At 41.2% G+C, this 20,949-nt stretch overlaps 1 protein-coding gene across 1 annotated transcript in view; it reads left to right on the forward strand.

The window, feature by feature from the left end:
- ANKFN1 (ankyrin repeat and fibronectin type III domain containing 1) overlaps positions 1-20,890 on the forward strand; it is a 139,412-nt gene extending 118,522 nt beyond the window's left edge. The window contains exons 16-17 of the mRNA XM_028093016.2: positions 5,203-5,416; positions 20,094-20,890. Coding sequence (XP_027948817.1) covers positions 5,203-5,416; positions 20,094-20,890 — 1,011 coding nt within the window. The remainder of the gene's footprint in view (positions 1-5,202; positions 5,417-20,093) is intronic.
- Positions 20,891-20,949: the final 59 nt, after the last annotated feature.

A 20,949-nucleotide genomic window follows, 5' to 3' on the forward strand; every position in this document is an offset into this window, starting at 1 on the left:
AAGATATTATAATATACTTGCAAAGTAGCGAGCAAACAAATCTCATCTTACTTCTCCCACTCTGTAAATGAGGTATCTTAGATGACCTCTCCGACTAAAGAAATAAACCTCTTAAGAAATTAATTACTCTCTTGACCTGAGAATGTGGTATTTAAAAATTCAGACATTCACGGCATTTATTTCATTTCCGGTAAAAGTGGACCATCGATATGGGGAGGGGGCGGGAAAGGGAAGAACGAGGCAAGAGAATATGAAAGGCCGGCTTATCTTTTGTACCCAGTATAACGGGCCGTTGGAGCATTAGGAAGAGAACAATGACCAGAAATCGGTCAGCATACATTTTTAGTCCTGAGTTCTAGCAACAGACCTTGGAGTAACGAACAATTCATCTGACCTCCAGGGCCCCAATTTTCTCATATATAAAATGAAAGGGTTGGACTAGATGACTCTGAAGGACCTGAGTGGCTCTAGTATTTCATGACGTCTTTAATATCCATAAATAAATTTTTAGAGAAGCACTTCTCTAACCATGCCTTAGGTTCTGTTTCTGCTTTATTCCACTTAAGCCGTCCCCTGAATCCAGTATGTCCACCCAGTGAGAAAGCTGAATTTCTTCAGTCTTTCTCAGTCTCAGCCCCCTCAGGAGTTCCTGGCTTCATTCTTACTCCCTTACTCCCATTCTTACTCCTTGCCCCCTCCTTTTTTTTTTTACCTAGCCTGGGGCTCCACTGCCTTTTTCTCTTTTCCCTTTCATCACACCATTAAGTGGGCTGGATAAAGGCAAGCCAGCCCAGCAATTCCTCAAAGTTCCAGAACTGCTCTGGTCTCCCATAGCAGGTAACTTGAGAGCCCCCTCTACATACTCTCCTTCCAGCCAGCCAGGTTTGGAATTGGATAAATTCCAATATTGGATATCCAAAATTGGATAAAAGCCAATTCCCAAAGGGTTCAAAAAATCACTTCTTAGCTGGGTAAACCCTGACCATCTCCCTGTACCCACAGCCTTCAGTGGACTGCTTTGCTCCATCCAACATGGATAACTTCACTGACTAGAGATAATGCAATATCATTTCTCCCCTTATCTATGTTGGGCTTCTCAATCTCTCTCTCACTCAGAATGAAAACCAGCTGCGGCCACTCACGCCTTGGCATTCACGGCTCAGCCCACCACACACCATAACCTGCAGAGGCAACCGCCAGCCGTGAGAGCATTTGTATGATTCCAGATCTAAGACAGTGTTGAAGTCACTACACAAACCAAACATTGTAAAGAGCAAGGGAGTCTATGTAAATACAGTGAGGAAAAGAAGCCAAGGAGTGCAGCCAGAAAAGGGGAGGGCCTGGACCAGGGGAGGTGTAGAAAATCATAGATAAGGTATACAGGTTTTATAGACAGCACACACAGCAGAAATGTCAAAGTGTAGAGACTTGGAGCTTGGCATATTTTGAGCTGCTAAAGCCTAAAGGGCAATTAGGCTATAATTTATATACTGTAATGCTTCAAATGCTCCTAAGCTGTAATAGAAACACAGCTCATTAAATATAGCCAATCTATCATCCCCTCAAGCACCTTGTAACTGTGCTGTGAGAAAACCAATCACCTTTACATTTTAATAAAAATATTATCTTGCCTGAGTACAGAGAAAGAGTGTAATTTATGGGATGAAAACCAAAAATTTTAAAGGGCAGGGTGAGAAATGGATACAGAACTTTCAACCAACAGACCGAGGGAGTTCATGGTCTTTCTTTTTAAAAACATGTCAGCAAGTCTTTAGAAGCCGAATTTGGACCTTAAAATCAGGGGGATTATGTTGTCAGTTATTTTTAGATCAACAGTATAAGGTAAAATGGGTGAAAATTGTACTTCTTTTAGGGCTGCTTAGCTAAGTCTGTTTTTTTTGTTTGTTTGTTTTTAAGATTTCATTTATTTGACAGAGAGAGCACAAGCAGAGGGAGAGGGAGAAGCAGGCTCCCTGCTGAGCAAGGAGCCCAACGTGGGACTCGATCCCAGGACCCTGGGATCATGACCTGAGCCCAAGGCAGCTGCTTAACCGACTGAGCCACCCAGGCATCCCTTTAGCTAAGTCTGTTAAACTCAGTCCACAGGCCTCCCTGTACAAATGTTTTAAACTTTTATTCAGCTAATATGTCTTCACTTCATCACTGAGAAAAAATAAGAAGTAAACGTTGTTTATACACATAATTTTAAAATGTATACACTAAATCTCACTGTCCATCCTCAGCAGTAAGGCTGAAATAATCTTATCCAAAGATAATAAGTAGATTATTATTTACAATTATATTGGTTTCTTAGGGCTGCTGAAACAAATTACCACAAACTGGGTGACTTAAAACAACAAGAAATGTATTCTTTCACAGTTCTGGGGACTGAAAATCTGAAATCAAGTATTGGTCAGGCCATACTCCCTCTGGAGGCTCCAGGGGAGAATCTGCTCTCTGCTTCTGCCAGTTTCTGGTGGCTGTTGGCATTCCTTGACTTGTGGCCACATCACTTCGATCTCTGCCTCTATGGTCACACTGCCTCCTTCTCTTCTGTCTGCCAGTCTCCCTCTGCCTCTCTTAAAAGAATGTCTTTATGAGGACATCTGTTATTGAATTAGGGTCCACCCAAATAATCCAAGATAAACTTCTTTCTCAAAATCCTTAACTTAATCACATCTTTTGCCAGACAAGGTAATATTTACTCATTTATCATATACGGCAATATTCACAAGTTCCAGGGCACCCAGGGTGCTCAGTCAGTTAAGCGTCTGCCTGCAGCTCGGGTCATGATCTCGGGGCCCTGGGATCGAGCCCTGCCTCAGGCTCTCCCTGCTCAGCAGCAAGTCGGCTTCTCCCTCTCCCTCTGTGAGCTCTCTTGCTCTCACTCTCTCTCAAATAACTAACTAAATAAATAAAAATCCTTAAAAAAAATATTCACAAGTTCAAGCAATTAGGACACGGACATATCTGGGGAGGCCACATTCAGCCTCATACAATAATGATTGTCCTTGTAACAACTGAAAACTTTGTAACAATGTTTGTTCATATAGTGCACTCAGCTACTCACATTAATACTCATAATAACCCTGTGGGAGGGTAGAGATGGAAAGAACTAGGTAACCATCCATGCATTCATTCATTCACTGAGCAATCATCACCGAGTAGCTACTCTTGGCACAGGCAAGAGCGAAAGAAAGAAAGGCACAGTCGCTGTCCTTGGAAAGCACTCTAACAGCTGTCCACAGTCAGGTAGTGCCTTTAAAATAACTTTGAGACAAGAGTGCTACATGAGGTAGGACCAGGAAAAGCCAGCTGAGAGCAACAATCCCACCAAAAAAACTTGCTTGAGTCTCCTCTGGGATTCCCACTTTGGCTTTACCCCCCGAACTTCAGATCTCTCCCTCTATAGTGCTCACTGTGTCCTCACAACCTGCCCACTGCAGAACGTCCTGCCCAACTCACTGTCTAATAAAGGCTAAAGCTCAATCAGATGCTTTCATTACCAGCCCTGAATACTCTGCCAGATCCAGAACTGGAAAGCAATGGAAAATGGCTCTTGACCACACTAGTTCACTCTACCTTGCCTGTCACTCCAAACATGGCAGACTGTCAGTTTCAGACTCTACTCTGGGTTTGTTGGGAGTACCAGGTTTGTGACTATTCTTTTTTTTTTTTTTTTTTTTGGTAAAGATTGTATTTATTTGACAGAGAGAGACACAGCGAGAGAGGGAACACAAGCAGGGGGAGTGGGAGAGGGAGAAGAAGGCTTCCCGCTGAGCAGGGAGCCCAATGCGGGACTCGATCCCAGGACCCTGGGATCATGACCTGAGCCGAAGGCAGACACTTAACGACTGAGCCACCCAGGCACCCGTGACTAATTTTTAAAGATTACTATTTAAGTACATATTAAGGCCCAAAAAAGGTGTTTTGAAAACAAAATAGAACACTGGGCAGTCCTTTATCTTTAAAACTTCTATAATCAGACTTTAACCTTGCAGTATTCATACAATGGACACCTTCTACCTGGAAGATGAGTGCCACCAACTTTCTAAATGTTCTTCAAAAATAAATCATAAAGCGTCAGAACTGAAAGGGACCTTAGACATCATCTAATCCAACCTCCTCTTTTTACAGCTGAATAAAATGGTCCCGAAGAAGTTAATGGCTTGCTGAAGGCACCCAGTGAAATTAGATGCAAAGCCTATCACAAGCTCCAGGGTCCCATGAAAAAAATATATATAGTATAACTAACAGCTGCTCCTTGGAGAGTCAGAAAAACCAGCAAGTTTATGGCCAGTATCTATTAAGAACTGGGAGAATATCTGTCATCCACAGAGGTAGACACAAAAATATGAGTGACTTTTACACTAATATACTTCAGAGAAATGACTATTGTACTTTATAATGAAAATATTGTTAAAATCACTTTGGTAACCCAGAAACCAAAGTGATAACAATATAGAATGAGGTACCCTAAAAATTTAAGGTTATTTTAATTACTTAGGAATAAACTATTAAGCTATTAAGCTATTTTGTACTTTAGGAGCACTTATATGTAAGAAAGTAATAACTCTAATATATAAAGTTATCTTTTTTCTATTAAAATAGGTCCAAGAATCTCTGCTTAGCAAAATATTCCAGTAATGCTTTGCTTTTCAAGTTCACATAGAAGAACTAAAGTTACATTTCTTTCTTCAAATATTCTGAAATTTAGACTTTATCATATCTCTTCCTCACAATATCCTAATGAGGAATATTTCATCTTATGCTGAGAATCAGTTACACTTCGTATGTATGAGAAATGTACCCTGCAGTTTTACAAAGCACTGTCAAATTCAGCATTTCACCCAATCATCATAGCAGGCCTGTGAGATATAAAAGGGGAGGGTTTTGTCCAAATTCACAAACTCGGGCTCAAAGAGGCCAAGTGACATGCCAAAGGTTATTACAGAGCTAAAGCGGGGGGGCAGCTAGAATTCAGGTCTTCCACTATTTGCACTAAATGATATAGCCTCTCAGGTAAAAATACGCACGGCACAAGAGATTATAAGAAGAGGTATTTTCTGGCTTAGCAAGCTTATGTTGAAAATATTTTACTCAAAACCAGTACTGTGGAAAATGTATCATCTTGGACTCTCAGATAAACTTAACCATTTTTAATACCTGTTTGATAAAGTCTTTTATCATTTCATTCCAAAGCAAACAGATGAAGTTTGGCGTGAAATGAGATGGATCATGGATGCTCTACAGTATGCAAGATACAAACAACCAGTTTGTGGCTTACCCATCACAAAGCTGATAGACCCTTCAGATGAGCAGAACCTCAAGAAGATCAACTCTACATCATCACATATAGACTGTCTTCCATCCCCATCCCCATCCCCAGAAATGCACAGAAGAAAGGCAGTGAGCGGTAAGCAATAAGATCTAAAGATCTATGTTTCAGTCACCAGATTCTTGGTCCTGTCTCCACTGATGAGGCTCTTCTATGCTGAGGCACTGTTCACAGCAAGCAAGAGGAAATAATGCATAATGGTAAGAGTCTAAAAGCACAGAGGGAATAAAATCAGAACAGCAGAGGGACAGGAAATTAGAGCAATAACCTGAGATCAACTCCATTTAGGATTGGAGAAGCTTTAGTCCAGTTCTGGCCTGGGTTTCCAAGATACAAAAGGACACAGAGCAATGATGGGGCTTCAGAAATGCAGAATGAGGACTGACGCAGTGCCAAGTGAGGGCCAAGTCAGCCAAGGGAATCTGACCAAAAGCAAGCAAGGAAGGAGAACAGGCCCAGCTCTAGTAAAGAGACTGACAGGAAAGAGGCAGAAAGTAGATCCTAGCCTGGGTAAGAATTCAGGGCAAACTTCTCACCCAACATAGCACCATTGTCCTGGGGTGAAAAATGGGAAAGCAAGAAACCTTGGATAAACTAGCATTCTGACCCAGAGGCTAAATGAGTAGGTTGGCCTCATGGTGGATACAACAAGCAGGAGACCACTTACAGATAAGCTGTGGAGATGCCCAGCACATCACCTCTACTCCTGGGAATTGAGTTTGAGTTTACATGGAAATGCTAAGAACAAAAACATGGCTCGGTTAACACAGATTTCTACAAAGGACTTTTTGGCTTAGAAATAGAGAGAAAGCATACTACTCAAAGGCAATATAATGCTCTTGCCCAGGACATGTTTAGACGAGTGCCATTTTCTAGTCAATTAAATTAATGGCATTCAAAGCATCTTTCTTGATTCTATAGCTAGTAAGAGCTCCAATTCTGTAAGCTTTGCATTAATAATAATTAATATTTTTAATAAACAGCTCTGAAATATGGGCTTGTCCCATAGGGGGCAGCATGGTGTAGCAGAAAGATGTTGGACTAAGAAATCAGAGACCTGGATTCAAATCACAGCTTTTGTTTTTGTTATTATTATTATTTAAATTCAATTAGACAACATATAGTACATCATCAGTTTTAGATGTAGTGTTCAATAATTCATCAGTTGCATATAATACCCAGTGCTCGTCATATCACATACCCTCCTTTAATGCCCATCACCCAATTAGCCCACCCCCACACCCACCTCCACTCCAGCAACCCTCAGTTTGTTTCCTGTAGTAAAAAACAAAACAAAACAAAAAAACAAAAAAATCACAGCTTTCTTTTACTAGTCATATGAGCTTGAACAGCTTACTACAGTTGAGTCTCAGCTTCCATGTACAGAAAATAAAATTAATAATATCTACACCTTTAAAAGTTACTTGTGGTTAAGACACTGTATGTCAGAGATACATGGCATATAATGGACAATAAATTGTAGGTATCATATTTAATATTACTCTTATAGAAAACTTTAGTGGGGGGCGCCTGGGTGGCTCAATCGGTTAAATGTCTGCCTTTGGCTCAGGTCATGATCTCGGAGTCCTGGGATGGGGCCCCGCAACAGGCTCCCTGGAGCCTGCTAACCTGCTTCTCCCTCTCCCTTTGCCCATCACCCGCTCCCCCACCCCCACCCCCAACTCATGCTCTCTCTTTCTCTCTCTCTCAAATAAACAAATAAAATCTTTAAAAAAAAGAAAAGAAAAGAAAACTGTAGTGGAGATATGAACCTTTTCTATAAGTAAGTTTATATGTGCTCCTATATTTTACAAACCTCGATGTCTAAAAACCAACACTTGGCAAATGGAAGAACTTGAGAGACAGCTAATTTACATTACTATTCTATGACTTACCAAATACTTTTTTTAAAGAATTCTTTGAGTAGAATTTCTCAAGTGTATTTTTGTAGATTCCCACTGAGCTGGGCATTTGAATAAAATACCATCCCTGCCATAAGCTAGTCTAGTGGGGGAGACAGTTACACTAACAAAATGTCATGGTAATTACATATGTGCTACGATGAGGATATGTATATGGTGCTAATGGAGTCTTCTGGATGTTTAACCATAAATTTTAAGATCAAAGAGAGCTTCCTGGAGGGGGTGACAAAGTACTAAAGAACAAGCAGGAGTTGAGCCAAACACAGAGGAAAGGGGAGAGTATTATAGGCAAAGGAAGCAAAGTGTGCAACTATATTGTAGTTCAGGGAACTGTAAGCAGTCTGGCTGAACTCAGGATCCAAAGACATTGTTCAGCCTTTTTCTCTTTTCATTAAATATATATATATATATATATATATATATATATATATATTGGTTATCCACTGTGTTCCAGGTACTCCTTGAAGTAACAGGGATATAGTGATAAAACAAAATTTCCACTTCCATAGAGCTTAGATTCTAGAAAAAGTAACAATGAAAACATAAACAAGCTAATTTCATATAGTGAAAATTCCAATGTATAATACAAAACAGGAATCGAGATGAGCAGGGAGAGTGCTGAATTCACTAGGAGGATCAGCAGAGACCTATCTGTGAAGGTTACATTTGAACCAACCACAGGAAAAGGAGCCAGTAATGCAAAGATCTGGAGTTGGAATATTCCAGGCAATAAAACAGCAATAGGCCCTGAAGTGGGTGAGGGATGAAAAGAAAGCCAAAGTCACTGGAGCAGAGCGAATAAAGGGGCTAGTGGTGAGAGAGAGGATAGAGAGAAAGGCAGGGGCCAGAACGGGCAGGGCCAAGGTAAGTAGTCTGGATTTTATTCTACTTGTGATGGAAAGCTATTGGAAACTTTTAAGCAAGGACTGGTATGATCTGAATTACTCCTTAAAATCAAATCTGGCTGTTGTATGAAGAGACCACCGTGGGACAATACTGGAAGCAGGGAGATCAACTACGAAGCTAGTAACAGAGGGATACCAAGTTTTCTGGCTTGAGTGCCTTTGAATATCATGATGCCATTTACCAAAAAAAGGTTAGACCAGAGGAGAAACAAGCTTGGGTGGCTGGGCATGTTGAATTTAAATTAGTTTAGGACATTCCACACAAAAAGAAACATTCAAGAGAGAAAAAGGATTATGGGGTCTGGAGCTTAGGAAACAAAACTGGACTAATAATATGGATTTAAGAATGACTGACATATGAATGATGTGGCTACAAATATGCTTGGGATTCCCTAGAGAGAGAAGTTAAGAGTAAGGAGAGGAGAGTCTGGAAAGATCCCTGTGGAATGGACAACAAGACTTCTTAGACCAAGAAACAACAACCAGAGGGAGAAGATAAAAAACAAGAGAGTAGTGTCACAGAAATTAAAGCAGGTCAAACGATGGTGAGAAGTTAAATAAAACTGAAGAGCTTCTATTGGGCTTTTTGTTTGTTTTCCTTTCAACAAAGAAGTCATTTGTAATCTGGATGACAGCAGTTTGTGAAGGGAAGGAGATACAAACCGATCAGAAGTAGATCAGGGAGTAAATGGGAGGTAAAGGAAGGGAACCGGTAAGGATACACTCTTCAGAATCTTGGCTGTGAAGAGAAGAGTGAGGAAGGGCAGTAGCTAGAGAGGTCTAGGGTTGAAAGGGCATTTTTTTTAAAGGCAGGATAGATATTCCCTCTGTTGTTCCACAATTTACATAAGTCTACAAGCAACTCTTCAATTCTCCTTCCACCTTCATAGCCCTTGCCTGCCCTCTCTGCTCACAGAACTTTCCCAGCGTTTAATGTTCTCTTGGCCACAGGGTCCTAAGGAGGTCCCCTTGGCTGTATGAGAGTGGCCTCTCCTGTGCCACAGAAGTGCCAGACTCTCATATTGGCCAGATGATGGGTTACACACACTCTCTACTGAGAGGATCTGGCCAATTACGTTTGGATTTTATTATTAATCTAAATGCGAGCGATCATCATTCTGTTCCTTAAAATATAACTCTCTCTTGGGTCCATTTATTTCTCTGAAGCCAAGATTCCATGGGCTGTGAAACACAAAGACGGTGAGGGAAGCAAATGAAAAACGGAACCCAGTGACAGGGAAACTGGGCAGAAACATTTAGTGGTCCGACCCCCTCACAAAAGGAAAAGCATTTCAGAGCAATGAAATCTGCTCCTGCATACTCTGTCCTCTGCACTAGTGTGGCCACTTTTATTTGGAAACCATTTATGAAGAGGAAAAAAAAACAGTTTAGAGGAACATCCCTAGTGAGTTGCTCATAGAGCAGAGTCTGCAATACAATTCCATTCTGTGTGGGTAGGGTTCACCTAACTTCTGAGGAGCCTATCACAAAACTGCCAGCCCAAGATTCTGTTTTAAGGCTGTTGAGTACCTTGGATTTGTCTGTGTGTGTCTACATGTGTTGAGGGGCAGGGGAGGGGGAGTGGAACTCTTTAACTTAACTTCCCATTTCCGTGTGGTTTTCAAACACAAAGTAGAACTCCTCTGAGTCAATTAAAATCAAGCATCTCCCAAGGACCCAAGGGGGAAAGTTGGCTCCTAGAAAAGGCAACTCAAGGCATGGGGTGGAACGATTTGGTCCATCGCATGGGTATTTTCTCTCCCACTCCTTTTCTGTGGGGATAGTGGTCACAGGCAGCAGCAATTTTGTTTTCCGATACTGCTATTTCTCCTAGTGACGCATGGGTGAGGCAACGGGGGGCGGGGGGGGGGGCGCCTTGTTTCCTTCAGATGCATCTGAATATTATCCTGATCTTCCAAATGTAAATCTTCCTGGTAACCTTTTCCCAGATGATGTTAAGAACACTATAGTATAAAATAAACAGTTCAAAAAAAAAAATCAACAGGAATCTGAAGATGTTATTTCTCTTGGGCAATCAGAAGGTGAACAAACCCCTGAGGTTCTACCCAAGACCTGATGAGAGATTTAATTCTTCATTTATAAATTATTTAAGTTCTACTTAAACACACCGGAAATAGATTGAGTGAAGCACACAAAAAACACAAATTTGGACAGTGGTACATTAAAAAGGTGAAGATAGATTATTTTTAGGGCAAATACTGCTTATTATTGCTGCCTTTCTGTCCTGCCATGCCCCCTGCCTTTAAGAGAAAATCAATAGCTTTAAATCAATTGTTCTTTCCTGAAGTGTCACCTCCACATAACACCCTCAAAATCCACATCAACTCTACTCAGCTGTTGTTGGCCTGATCCACAGAGACCAGGAGTTGTAACACCCATTACAATGGCAAGAAAGCCAAGCTTCCTAAGCCAGCACTAATACTATAGGCAGAACTTTCATCAAACAGCTCCTGGGTCAGTCAGAGGGGAAACGCAAGGCTCTACCAGTGCTAGCCTGCCCAGTGGGCCTTCTAGGGGAAATTGAGGAGCACAACCAGGTTTATTAAAATAACAACTAGGCAAGGTGCCACCATGCTTAATGGAGCATATGGCCTGGATCTGGGGATGGAAGCTGCACTTCGCATTCTTTTCCAGGAAGGGAGGGAGTGGCAGCGGCCTCAGTCCCTGGAAACTCCTCAGTGCCCTGGCTGGCATCCTGGAGATTTTCTCAGCTTGTTCTGGGAGGGGTATCCCACTCTAAGCAATAGGTTCCACTAAGTCTTATAATAAATAATACAACCACCATGAAGTCAAATATTTAGATTCCCACTAGAACAGTGTTTCCCAACTGTGGGTCCATGAACCTACAAGATAATATTTACCCCTCCATACCCACGCCCATTTGCCTCTCCTTAGGTTATGACAGTTATAACAAGCTCTTCTTTTAATTTATCTCCTAACTCCCTTGCTCTTAGGAGCTATGGTAAAGAAGGTATATCATTTACTAATTCACTGTTAAATCTAGGCTGGGAAATACAGACTGAACTAGATCATCATCAGCATAAGACGCCATACAAGAGATGATTATTCTCCCTTCTTATCAACAGTATTCTCACAGCAAAATCTTGAAGTTTATCTGATTACTGGTTTGTATTTTAATGAGTCACCTCGCAGTACATTTTCTAGTTACTCTCTATAAATATTTAAGGGTAGAAATGGCACTTGAAGTATTTCTAACAACCTGATTTAATCACCACAGCACCTATGGACACAGGCATCATAATTACCTACATGCCATAGAGGAAGAAAGGTTCAGAGGTACAAAGTGATTTGCTCAAGATCATATACACAGTAAGAAGCAAGACAGGACTTCAACCCAGGTTTATCTGATTTTAAGACAGTTGTTCTTCCGCCTACAATTAGGCTGATTCTTAAGTTAAGCATCACCAAATATAAAGCAAAATGATTTAGGTGATTGTTTTCAGGAATTTCTATGGCAGATTAAGGAAATTAGCTCCTTCCAGGCTGCTCTCAGTATTGTTTTTAAGAGGCAATCAAATCTCACAACTCATAATGCTCCCAGATTTCAGTATTTGTTTTAGTTTCAATCAGTTCAACATACTTTACTGACAGCTTTGTATGCACCAGAGAAACAGCACAAGAAGCTAATAACACAACGATGATTAAGTCGCAGTCTTGTTAGGCAGTCCTTATGGTCTACTATCCATGTTCAGATGAGATGATCTGGGAAACAGAAGATTCTGCATGTCCCTTTGCTTGACTCCTTCACTGATCGATTCCTTCTCTGACTGACTTCTTCAACATTTACTGAGCAGAGATAAACAAGACATAGTGCATGCCCTCTGGAGTTCATGGTTCAATAATGGAGATAAACATGCAAATGAATAGTTTATAATAAACCTTGATAAATGCAATAACAGAGATATAAATAAAATGCCGTGAGAGGCAAGAGAACTAAGCAACTAACTGTACCTGGGGAAATCAGCACAGGTACTTCCTGAGAGTCTTAAAATATGATTCCCCACTGAAAATTAGAAGGTCAGACATTTGAGGCACAGCTTCATATACTCCTTAGTCCCCTGCAAACAATAAATGCTATTTGTATGCTGAGAGGTCAAAGTGCAAACTGCTCTTGCAGAGTGCTTGACCTGACTATGTGCTGGAAAGAGGAAGAAAGTGTCACAAACTCCTCAGCAGTTGCTTGTAGTTACAGTCATTTTTACTATCAGACTTCTAGTGGATTGAACGGCAACCCTAAAATGGTATGTCCATGTCCTAATCCCCATAACCTGTGAATGTGACCTTATTTGCAGACGTAATTAAGGATCTTACGATGAGATCATCCTGGATTATCAGGGTGACCCCTAAATCCAATGACAAGTGTCCTTAACAGAGCCAGAAGAGTCCATGTGAAGACAGAAGCAGATACTGGAGTGATGCCACCGCAGACAATGCCAACAGCCACCAGAAGCTGGAAGTGGCAAGAAAGTACTCTTTCCTAGAGTCTCCAGAGGGAGTGCAGCCCTACTGACACCTCGATTTCAGATTTCTGGCTTCCAGAGCTGTGAAAGAATACATTTCTGTAGTTTTAAGCCACCCAGTTTGTGGTCATTTGCTCTAGCAGCCACAGGAAACTAATATAAAACCTAACATGTTTCTCTAGCAGCAGCAACATCAAGAAGCACTTACTAAGAGTTTAATTAATACAACTCCATGTGGGTCCCATACAAAGTAGATTAGATGAACTAGGTCCCAGCCCTCAGGAACTTTCCATGGAAAGCCATGAAAATGCTAAAGTGAATAGCAGTATGGCAGGTCTTTGGGGTGAGACAAATCTGCATGTGAGCTCCTATCGTGCTACTTATCAGCTATATATGAATTAGAAAATTTAATAAGCCTAAGATTTAATACTCTTATCTGCACAATGGGAATTGTTTTAAGCATTAAATAGGATAAAGGACCTAGACTACTTAGCATAATGGCTGGCCCACAGTAAGCACTAAGAAAATGCCAGGTATTGTTATTACTAGTGTGGACACGAATGCATGTGGACAGCTGAATAGACAACACTGATCAGACAGAGCAGCTCAACTAAAGTCAATTCTTTGGATCTTACTTCCAGCCCAATTTCAAATCTTCAGTTAACCTCTCTTCCTCATCACACTGACACCTGTTGCTGCCATCATCAAAAACAACCCATAGTTCTGAGACCCTGTTACTTGCATTGCCTAGTTTTTCTCACAAAAGATGAGGAAAAGTGCTGTCTAAAACTTGTTTTAAGATTAGTAAAGTCCTTCAGCCCAAGCCTTTATCCAATTCTCTTCTTCAAACGTGAAAATCTCTTTATATCTATCTTCTTCCCTACCTCATGCCCTTCTGATCTTTTTCACTAAAAACCAGTGCCGGCACTCGTGCTCACAAACGATCACCCCTTCTTGTTACGTCCATCAGCCTACCACTCTTAGATCTTCAACAGTTCCTTCTCCGGTAGTGCCTTCTTCTCTACCCACAAACATCTTCCCTCAGCCTTGCAACCCACCAGGCTCTCATTCCATCTCCTCCAGGATATCTTGGCCAACCCCTCAAGCTCAGTCTGTCCCAAATTAAATTTACCACCTCTTCCACTGCCCAATCCAGCCCCAATCCACTGCCTAACCCTGCTGCATTTAACTCCTCCAGTTTAATGCAGATACCACCATTCAGACACTAAGCCCTGAAACCTGCTAGTCACTTCAGGGTCTTGACACTCACTTCTCCAAGTTGTCTGGGACACTCTTCCCTCAAACTTTCACATAGCTGGTTCCTTCTGATCCCCAAAGTCTCACCTAGACTCGCTTCTCCACAGGGATTCCTCCCCTGGCTACATTAGCAAAAGAACCTTCGTCCCAAGTCACTCTCTACCTGAAACCCAGTTTCATTTTCTTCACAGAACTTTGCACTAACTGAAATTAATCTTTTGTATTTTTTGACTTATTTATTTTAATCCACTCTCCATGAGCTGCTTAAAAGCAGATACCCTATCTGCCTAGCACAAAAGAGGTGCTTAGTAAACATCTTTGAATGAGTAACTTTCCCAGATTTCTATTTTCCTCCACAGAACCACTGCTCTTGCACAGCCCTACAACCTGAAAAAGATAAATATTTAAAAGACACACAGCTTGGACCTCAGCCTCCTGGTTGGCCTCCCTGCTGTCTGTTTCCTCTCTATCCTGTTCATCTTACATCCTACCTGCTACAGAATTATCCTAACTCACAGCTCTCAACTCATCAATTACTTCTTCAAAATTCTTCAGTAGCTACCCATTGGCTACAAAATTAGGTACAAACTCTTTATCTACGATTCACTACTCTCTTCTGCCTCCGCCCTACCTTTTAAAAAATTAAATTCCCGCCCTACCTTTTAAAAAATTAAATTCCCTCTTTTTAACCATTTATTTTGAAATAATCAGAGAAACAGTAGGTTGCAAAGAAATGTACAGGAATTCCCGTGCACCCTTCCCCCAACCTCCCCAGCATCAGCAAATTACACAGCTCTTATACAACATCACAGCCGAGAAGCCAGTACAATACACAGAGCTTATCCAGATTTCACTAGTTATGTATACATGTGTGCGTGCATGCACATGCACACAAGCACTCAGGCTCACTTGTATAGCTCTATGCAGTTGTATCATATGTGTAGCCTTGGGTAATCATCACCATTACCAAAATACTCAACTGTACCATCACCACAAAACTCCCTCTGTTCCCCCTTTATTGCCTTACTCATCCCGCCCATCTCTACCCCTGCTACTACTATCTATTCTTCATCTCTATAATTATGTCATGAATGTTACATAAATGGAATTCTTTATTTTTATTGATAAGTAGTATTCCATAGTATGGATATAACACAGTTTGTTTAACAATTCATCCACTGAAGGACATTTGGGTAGCTTCTGGTTTGGGGCTAATACGAATAAAATTACTATGAACATTATGCACAAACAATGAATCATGGAACCCTACATCAAAAACTAATGATGTAATATATGGTGATTAACATAACAATAAAAAATTAAAAACAAAACAAAAAAACTAATGATGTAATGTATTGTGATTAACATAACAATAAAAAAATTTTAAAAATTGCTAGGAACATTCCTACACAAGTCCTGCATGAAAATAGCCTTAATTTTCCTAGAATAAATTCTTTAAATTTAGAGTGCAATCACTGGCATCTTACTTTTGTAGCCTCATTTTCCAAAATTCCTTTCCTGTTGCCATATTACAGTCAAATAGGACTACTTCTACTGTTTCTTCTTTCACTCTGGTTTCTAATCCTCTTACCATTTGCATATTAATTATTAATAGCTGCCTAAAACAGTTTTTGAAAGTGGATGAAGAAACAAAATAATTTAGACAGAGAATAGAGATGAATGAGGGAATAAATAAACAGATGATAGAGTATCTTATCAATTCTGCCCCAATGAAATGTGATCTCTTTCCTATAAACCTGCATCATATTTGTTAAACTACTCTTACAAAATGTCTGTTCTCCTAGTCTCATAGATGCACACATGCCCTCTCGTTCTATTAGAACAGTAAACTCCCTGGAGACAGATCATTTCTTATTAATTTTATATTTACTTGGACATCAAGTACAGTGCTTCTGTTAGGAGCAGGAGCTCAAGCAAAACAGAATCTGCATTGTTGAATGAATGGATGAATTAAATATATTTGCCCTAAGAGAGCTCTGATCTAACCAGGAATCCAGGATGTTATATTTGCATTAAAAAAGACAACTAATAATGTAAGTCTCTACAGGCTAAGTGCCAAAGGATAATAGAACCAAGAAATGTTAGAGAAATGCAGACAAGTGAGAAATTTTTTCTGGGATAGTTGGGGAATGTTTCTTTTTTTTTTTCTTTAAATTTTTTATTGTTATGTTAATCACCATACATTACATCATTAGTTTTTGATGTAGTGTTCCATGATTCATTGTTTGTGCATAACACCCAGTGCTCCATGCAGAATGTGCCCTCTTTAATACCCATCACCAGGCTAACCCATCCCCCCACCCCCCTCCCCTCTAGAACCCTCAGTTTGTTTTTCAGAGTCAATTGTCTCTCATGGTTCATCTCCCCCTCTGATTTCCCCCCCTTCATTCTTTGGGGAACGTTTCTTAAAGAAGGCTATGTTTGGGGGAAACCTTGAACAGATGAGTAGACCTCAGAAAAGTAGAAAAGGGAGTCCTTTTCAGTAAACATTATTTAAAGAACAATATATGGGTTGATCTCATTCTTTGTAGCTGCTGGACAATATTCCATTATACAGATATGCCCAAATTTTTAAACCATCCTCCTAATAATAGACATTCAGGTGCGGATGAGTTAGGATTAAGTTTGCATCCATGTCACAGAAAACCCAAATAAAAGCGTCATGAACACAAAATGCTTTCTCTCATGTGAAAGCAGCCCAGAGGCAGACACTTCATTGTTGGTATGTGGACGGCATGGTCCTCAGACTCCATGCTCCATTTTTCAGCTCCAACACCCTAGCATATGGCTTTTTTCCCAAGGTTGCCTCATGTGCCTAGCCAACACATCTTGTTAAAGGCAACTGAAAGGGAAGAGAAAAAAACAAAGTGGCCTGCCTCCAAAATAAGCCAGCTCCCTTTATGCAGCCTTCCAGAAGTTTCATATAGTACTTTCAGTTCTAACTCATTGGCCAGAACTTAGTTATATGGCCATACCTAGCTGCAAGGGAAGCTGAAAAAAATCCTTTACATGAGTGCACTGCTGTCTCAAAGAAGATTTAAGATTTGTAACCAAAAAAGGATAATAAATACTGGGTAGCAGCCAGCAGTGAGAGAACAAAACTGAAATCTTACCCTGCCAATGAGTAAGCACACACATCATCTTCCATAGTCAGGAAAAAGAGAAAGAAAAGAAGCACTTCACGCCCTGACCCTGAAATAAACAAACAAGCAAAAAAAAAAAAAAAAAGGATTACATCTGGTTCTACTTCCTAAAATAGAAGAAACCTTAATCCTGTTTGTGTAAATTACTAACTCCCTAACAAAACAAAAATTTTCCCTAAAGTGTACAATATTCTTAGGATAATCATGTCTGATTTTCCACTATGAACAATGTAACTATAACCTTGTAATTCTGTGGGTTTTTACTTTAAATACCTGTTGTATTTTTCAATCAGCAAGCCAGTCCTGAATTTGGACTCCCTTGCAGAACTTCGCAAGTAAGCTATTTTTTCTTTTCTCAAGTGATTTTTCTTTTCTTAATACTTTGGTGCCTCTAAGTCTTCCTTTCACGCAGTCTTAGCCACAAGATTCTTTCTCATTTTTGCTATTATAAATCACAGTGTGGTAAACAACTTGTAAATGCTTCTGTGTACACAGAGTGACAATTTCTCAAACACAGATATCTAAAAAAGGACTTGCTAGGACAAATGATATGTGCATTTTTAATATAGTCTACCAAAACACTATCTGAAGAGCTGTGCTAGTTTATATTCCCAGCTTCATTCTATGAGCGTCCCTGATTCCCCACACATCACCAACACATGAGATTATCACTCTTTTTATTTTTAGCCATTCTGATGGGCAAAAACATGTCTTCTTGTTTCAACTTGCATTTCCCTAATTACCACCTAATTAGTAATTGTAGTCTGCCTAAGCTGAACATCTTTATTATGTTTACTGGCCATTTGTATTAATTATTCTTTGAAAAACTGATTATGATCTGCCCATTTAGCTTGTCTTCTTATAGATTTATAGAAGTTATTTATATATTCTGGTTATTAATCTTTTGTTATACATAGTATTACTGTTTTCTTCCAATCTATCACTTACCTTTTTACTTTGTTTATAGTATCATTTGGTTTACAAAGTATTAAACTGTGATGCAGTCAAATTTGTCACTTCTCTGACGTCTAGGATTTTGTCTTGCTTACAAAGACTGTGCCACCCTAAAATTACAAACAAATTGTCTTCTGTTACTTGTAGGGTTTGCCTGTCACATTTAAGCTACACAATATTTATATAAAGATAAGTAATAATCCTACCATGAGGTAGGATTTTCTCTAATTATTTTGCTAAACGGATAACCAATTGTCCCAACACTATATCCTGAATAATCTATTCACTCCCCTACTTTGAAATGTTATCTTTACCATATGTTAAGTTATCACACAGAATTACCACTCTTTGTAGACTTTACTTTTCTGTTCACAGATCCATCTGTCCATTTGTACACCAATACTATAAAGTTTTAGTTATCAAAACTCCGTAGTATTTTCTGGAGGTGCCTGGGTAGTTCACTCGCTTAAGCATCTGCCTTCCGCTCAGGTTATAGTCTCAGGGTCCTGGGATTGAGCCCCACATTGGGCTCCCTGCTTAGTGGGGAGCCTGCTTCTCCCTCTCCCTCTGCCGCTCCCCCTGCTTGTGCTCTCTCTCTCTTTCTCTCTCTCTCCACCTCTCTGTCAAATAAATAAATAAAATCTTTTCTAAAAAACTGTAGTATTTTTTGATATCCGGTAAATCAGGCTCCTCACTATATTGTGTCTTTAAAAAAAAAAAAAAAGTTGGCTGTTCTCATAAATTTTCTCTTCCAGATGACTTTAAACATAAGTTTACTAAATTCCACTTAAAAATCCTACGGAGATTTTTTTTTTTTAATTGCGATTGCCTGATTTGTAGATTAGCAATTTTTCATTTTCTTTTTTATTTATTTCATTTATTTGAGAGAGTGAGAGAGAGAGCATGAGCCAGAGGGGCAGAGGGAGAGGGAGAGAGACTGGAGCAAACTTAGTGCTGAGCACGGACTCCTACGCTGGGCTCCATTGCACAAACCCAGTATCATGGCCTCAGTTGAAATCAAGAGTCGACCTCTTAACCGACCGCACCACCCAGGCGCCCCTAGCAATTTTTCTTTTTAAGAGCACTTGTATGTTTTCAAATAAATACTTGCTTTCAAAATTAGCATATATTTACCAAGTACCTACCTTGGGCTGAGTTCTGTGGGAAATTCAAAGGATTTTTAAGACAGTCCTTGCCCCACGGAAATGTACAACCTGACTGAGAGGGAGAAAAAGATAACTAGTGCATTAAATGGCAAATATCTATAGAACTAAATTTGTGGCTCATTTATGGTCACTGTAATATGCACTTTGAGGCTTATTTTTGCCTCTCCTCTTACTTCTGTTTTTGTTTTTTCTCTGGCCTTACTTTTGCTTTTTTTTTTTTCTTTTTAAACACCTGACAACTGGGGTAAATGTTTACATACATAATCAATTTCTATTTTACAGTCATCCTAGGTAAGAAGTTCTACTATCATCCCCAGTTTACAGACAAGAAAACTAAAGCTCAAATAACTTAAGTAGCTCTCCCAAGATCACAGAACAAGTAGGTGGAGGATAGCTAGGCTCTGAAACCCAGTTAACCTGACTTCAGTCCCCACAGTGACACATCTTCTTCCCTCCCCCTTCTAAGTTCCTGCTACTTTACTGAATGCAAAATAAGGATAGGAAATGAATAAATGAGTAACATTCGGCTTTCCTTCCTGTTTCATCCTCTCTACACATGCCCAGCCAATAATAAAAGTGCACATGGGAAATGAGGACACATTCCCCTCTGACACTGTCCAGGTTGGACCTAAGTTCCTCTCCTTCCTTTCCCTTAAGCTAAGCACAGGACCCACTACATAATTTACAGGGCCCTGTGCAAAACCAAAACGCGGGGTCCCTTGTTCAAAAATGATGACTACCTTCAAGAGGTACAGAGACCGTTAAATGAAGCGCAGGGCCCTTCTAGGCAGAGGGGTGGGGAGAGCTCAACCACACGGATCCTACCTCCATGAAGCATGCCCCGGCTAAGAGTTTCTTTTCTAACCCGGGTCTCTGGCTTTGCAGATTCACAGCCCTGCTCTGATGAAGAAGGCTGCTCAGAAGTCTTCCTTCCCACCGACAGCGACTATGACTCCAGTGATGCTCTGAGCCCCCGAGACCTGGACCTGGTGTACCTGTCATCACACGACATCGCCCAGCAAGCACTAAGTGGCCTAAATGGCAGCGCCCCAGACGTCCTGCAGGTGCATGACATGAAGAGTCCTCTGGGGCCGGGCCAGGACCCCCAGGGCCGAGTCCCGGGGCCAGATCCTGACCACTCGTGCGCCGAGGTCCTCCACAGCCTGACACTCACCGGCTTCGCGTCCAAGAACCACGCCAAGATGGCGCCGGGCTCGCGGCCGCCGCTGGGCTTCCTGGGAAAGCGGAAGCCAGCCAAGCACCCGCACTACGGCGGCTTCAGCCGCCACCACCGCTGGCTGCGCATGCACAGCGAGACGCAGTCGCTGTCGCTGTCTGAGGGCGTTTACACGCAGCACCCGTCCCGGGCCTGCAGCCTGGCCCACGAGCCCGCAGAGACCCAGAGGCTGGGACCAGCCCCCGATGGGCCCCGGAGCCTGGTTCTAGCCCACACCACGAGCCTCCCTGAGGAGGCGAAGAGCTGCCTCCAGGACCCGCGGCCTGCGGTACACCACATCTACGTGGAGCCTTACTCCGCGGCCCTGGTGGACGCAAAGCCCTGGGTTGCCTTGAGCCCGCCCGCCGGAAGCCACTCTGGCCTGCGCAGCCCCACGGGCCCGGAGATGAGCCCCGAGGGTCCGACCACGTCTCCGGTGTCAGAAATACTCAGCAGCATGCTTTAGGGAGAGTTCCTGTTCCTCCGCACGTCCCTGCATTTTCCATCACCCTCCAGCCCGCCCCC

This window comes from Eumetopias jubatus, unplaced genomic scaffold (assembly GCF_037043125.1).
Source record: "Eumetopias jubatus isolate StellerSeaLion01/CBP00866 unplaced genomic scaffold, mEumJub1_p1.0 scaffold_10, whole genome shotgun sequence".
NCBI lineage: Eukaryota > Metazoa > Chordata > Mammalia > Carnivora > Otariidae > Eumetopias > Eumetopias jubatus.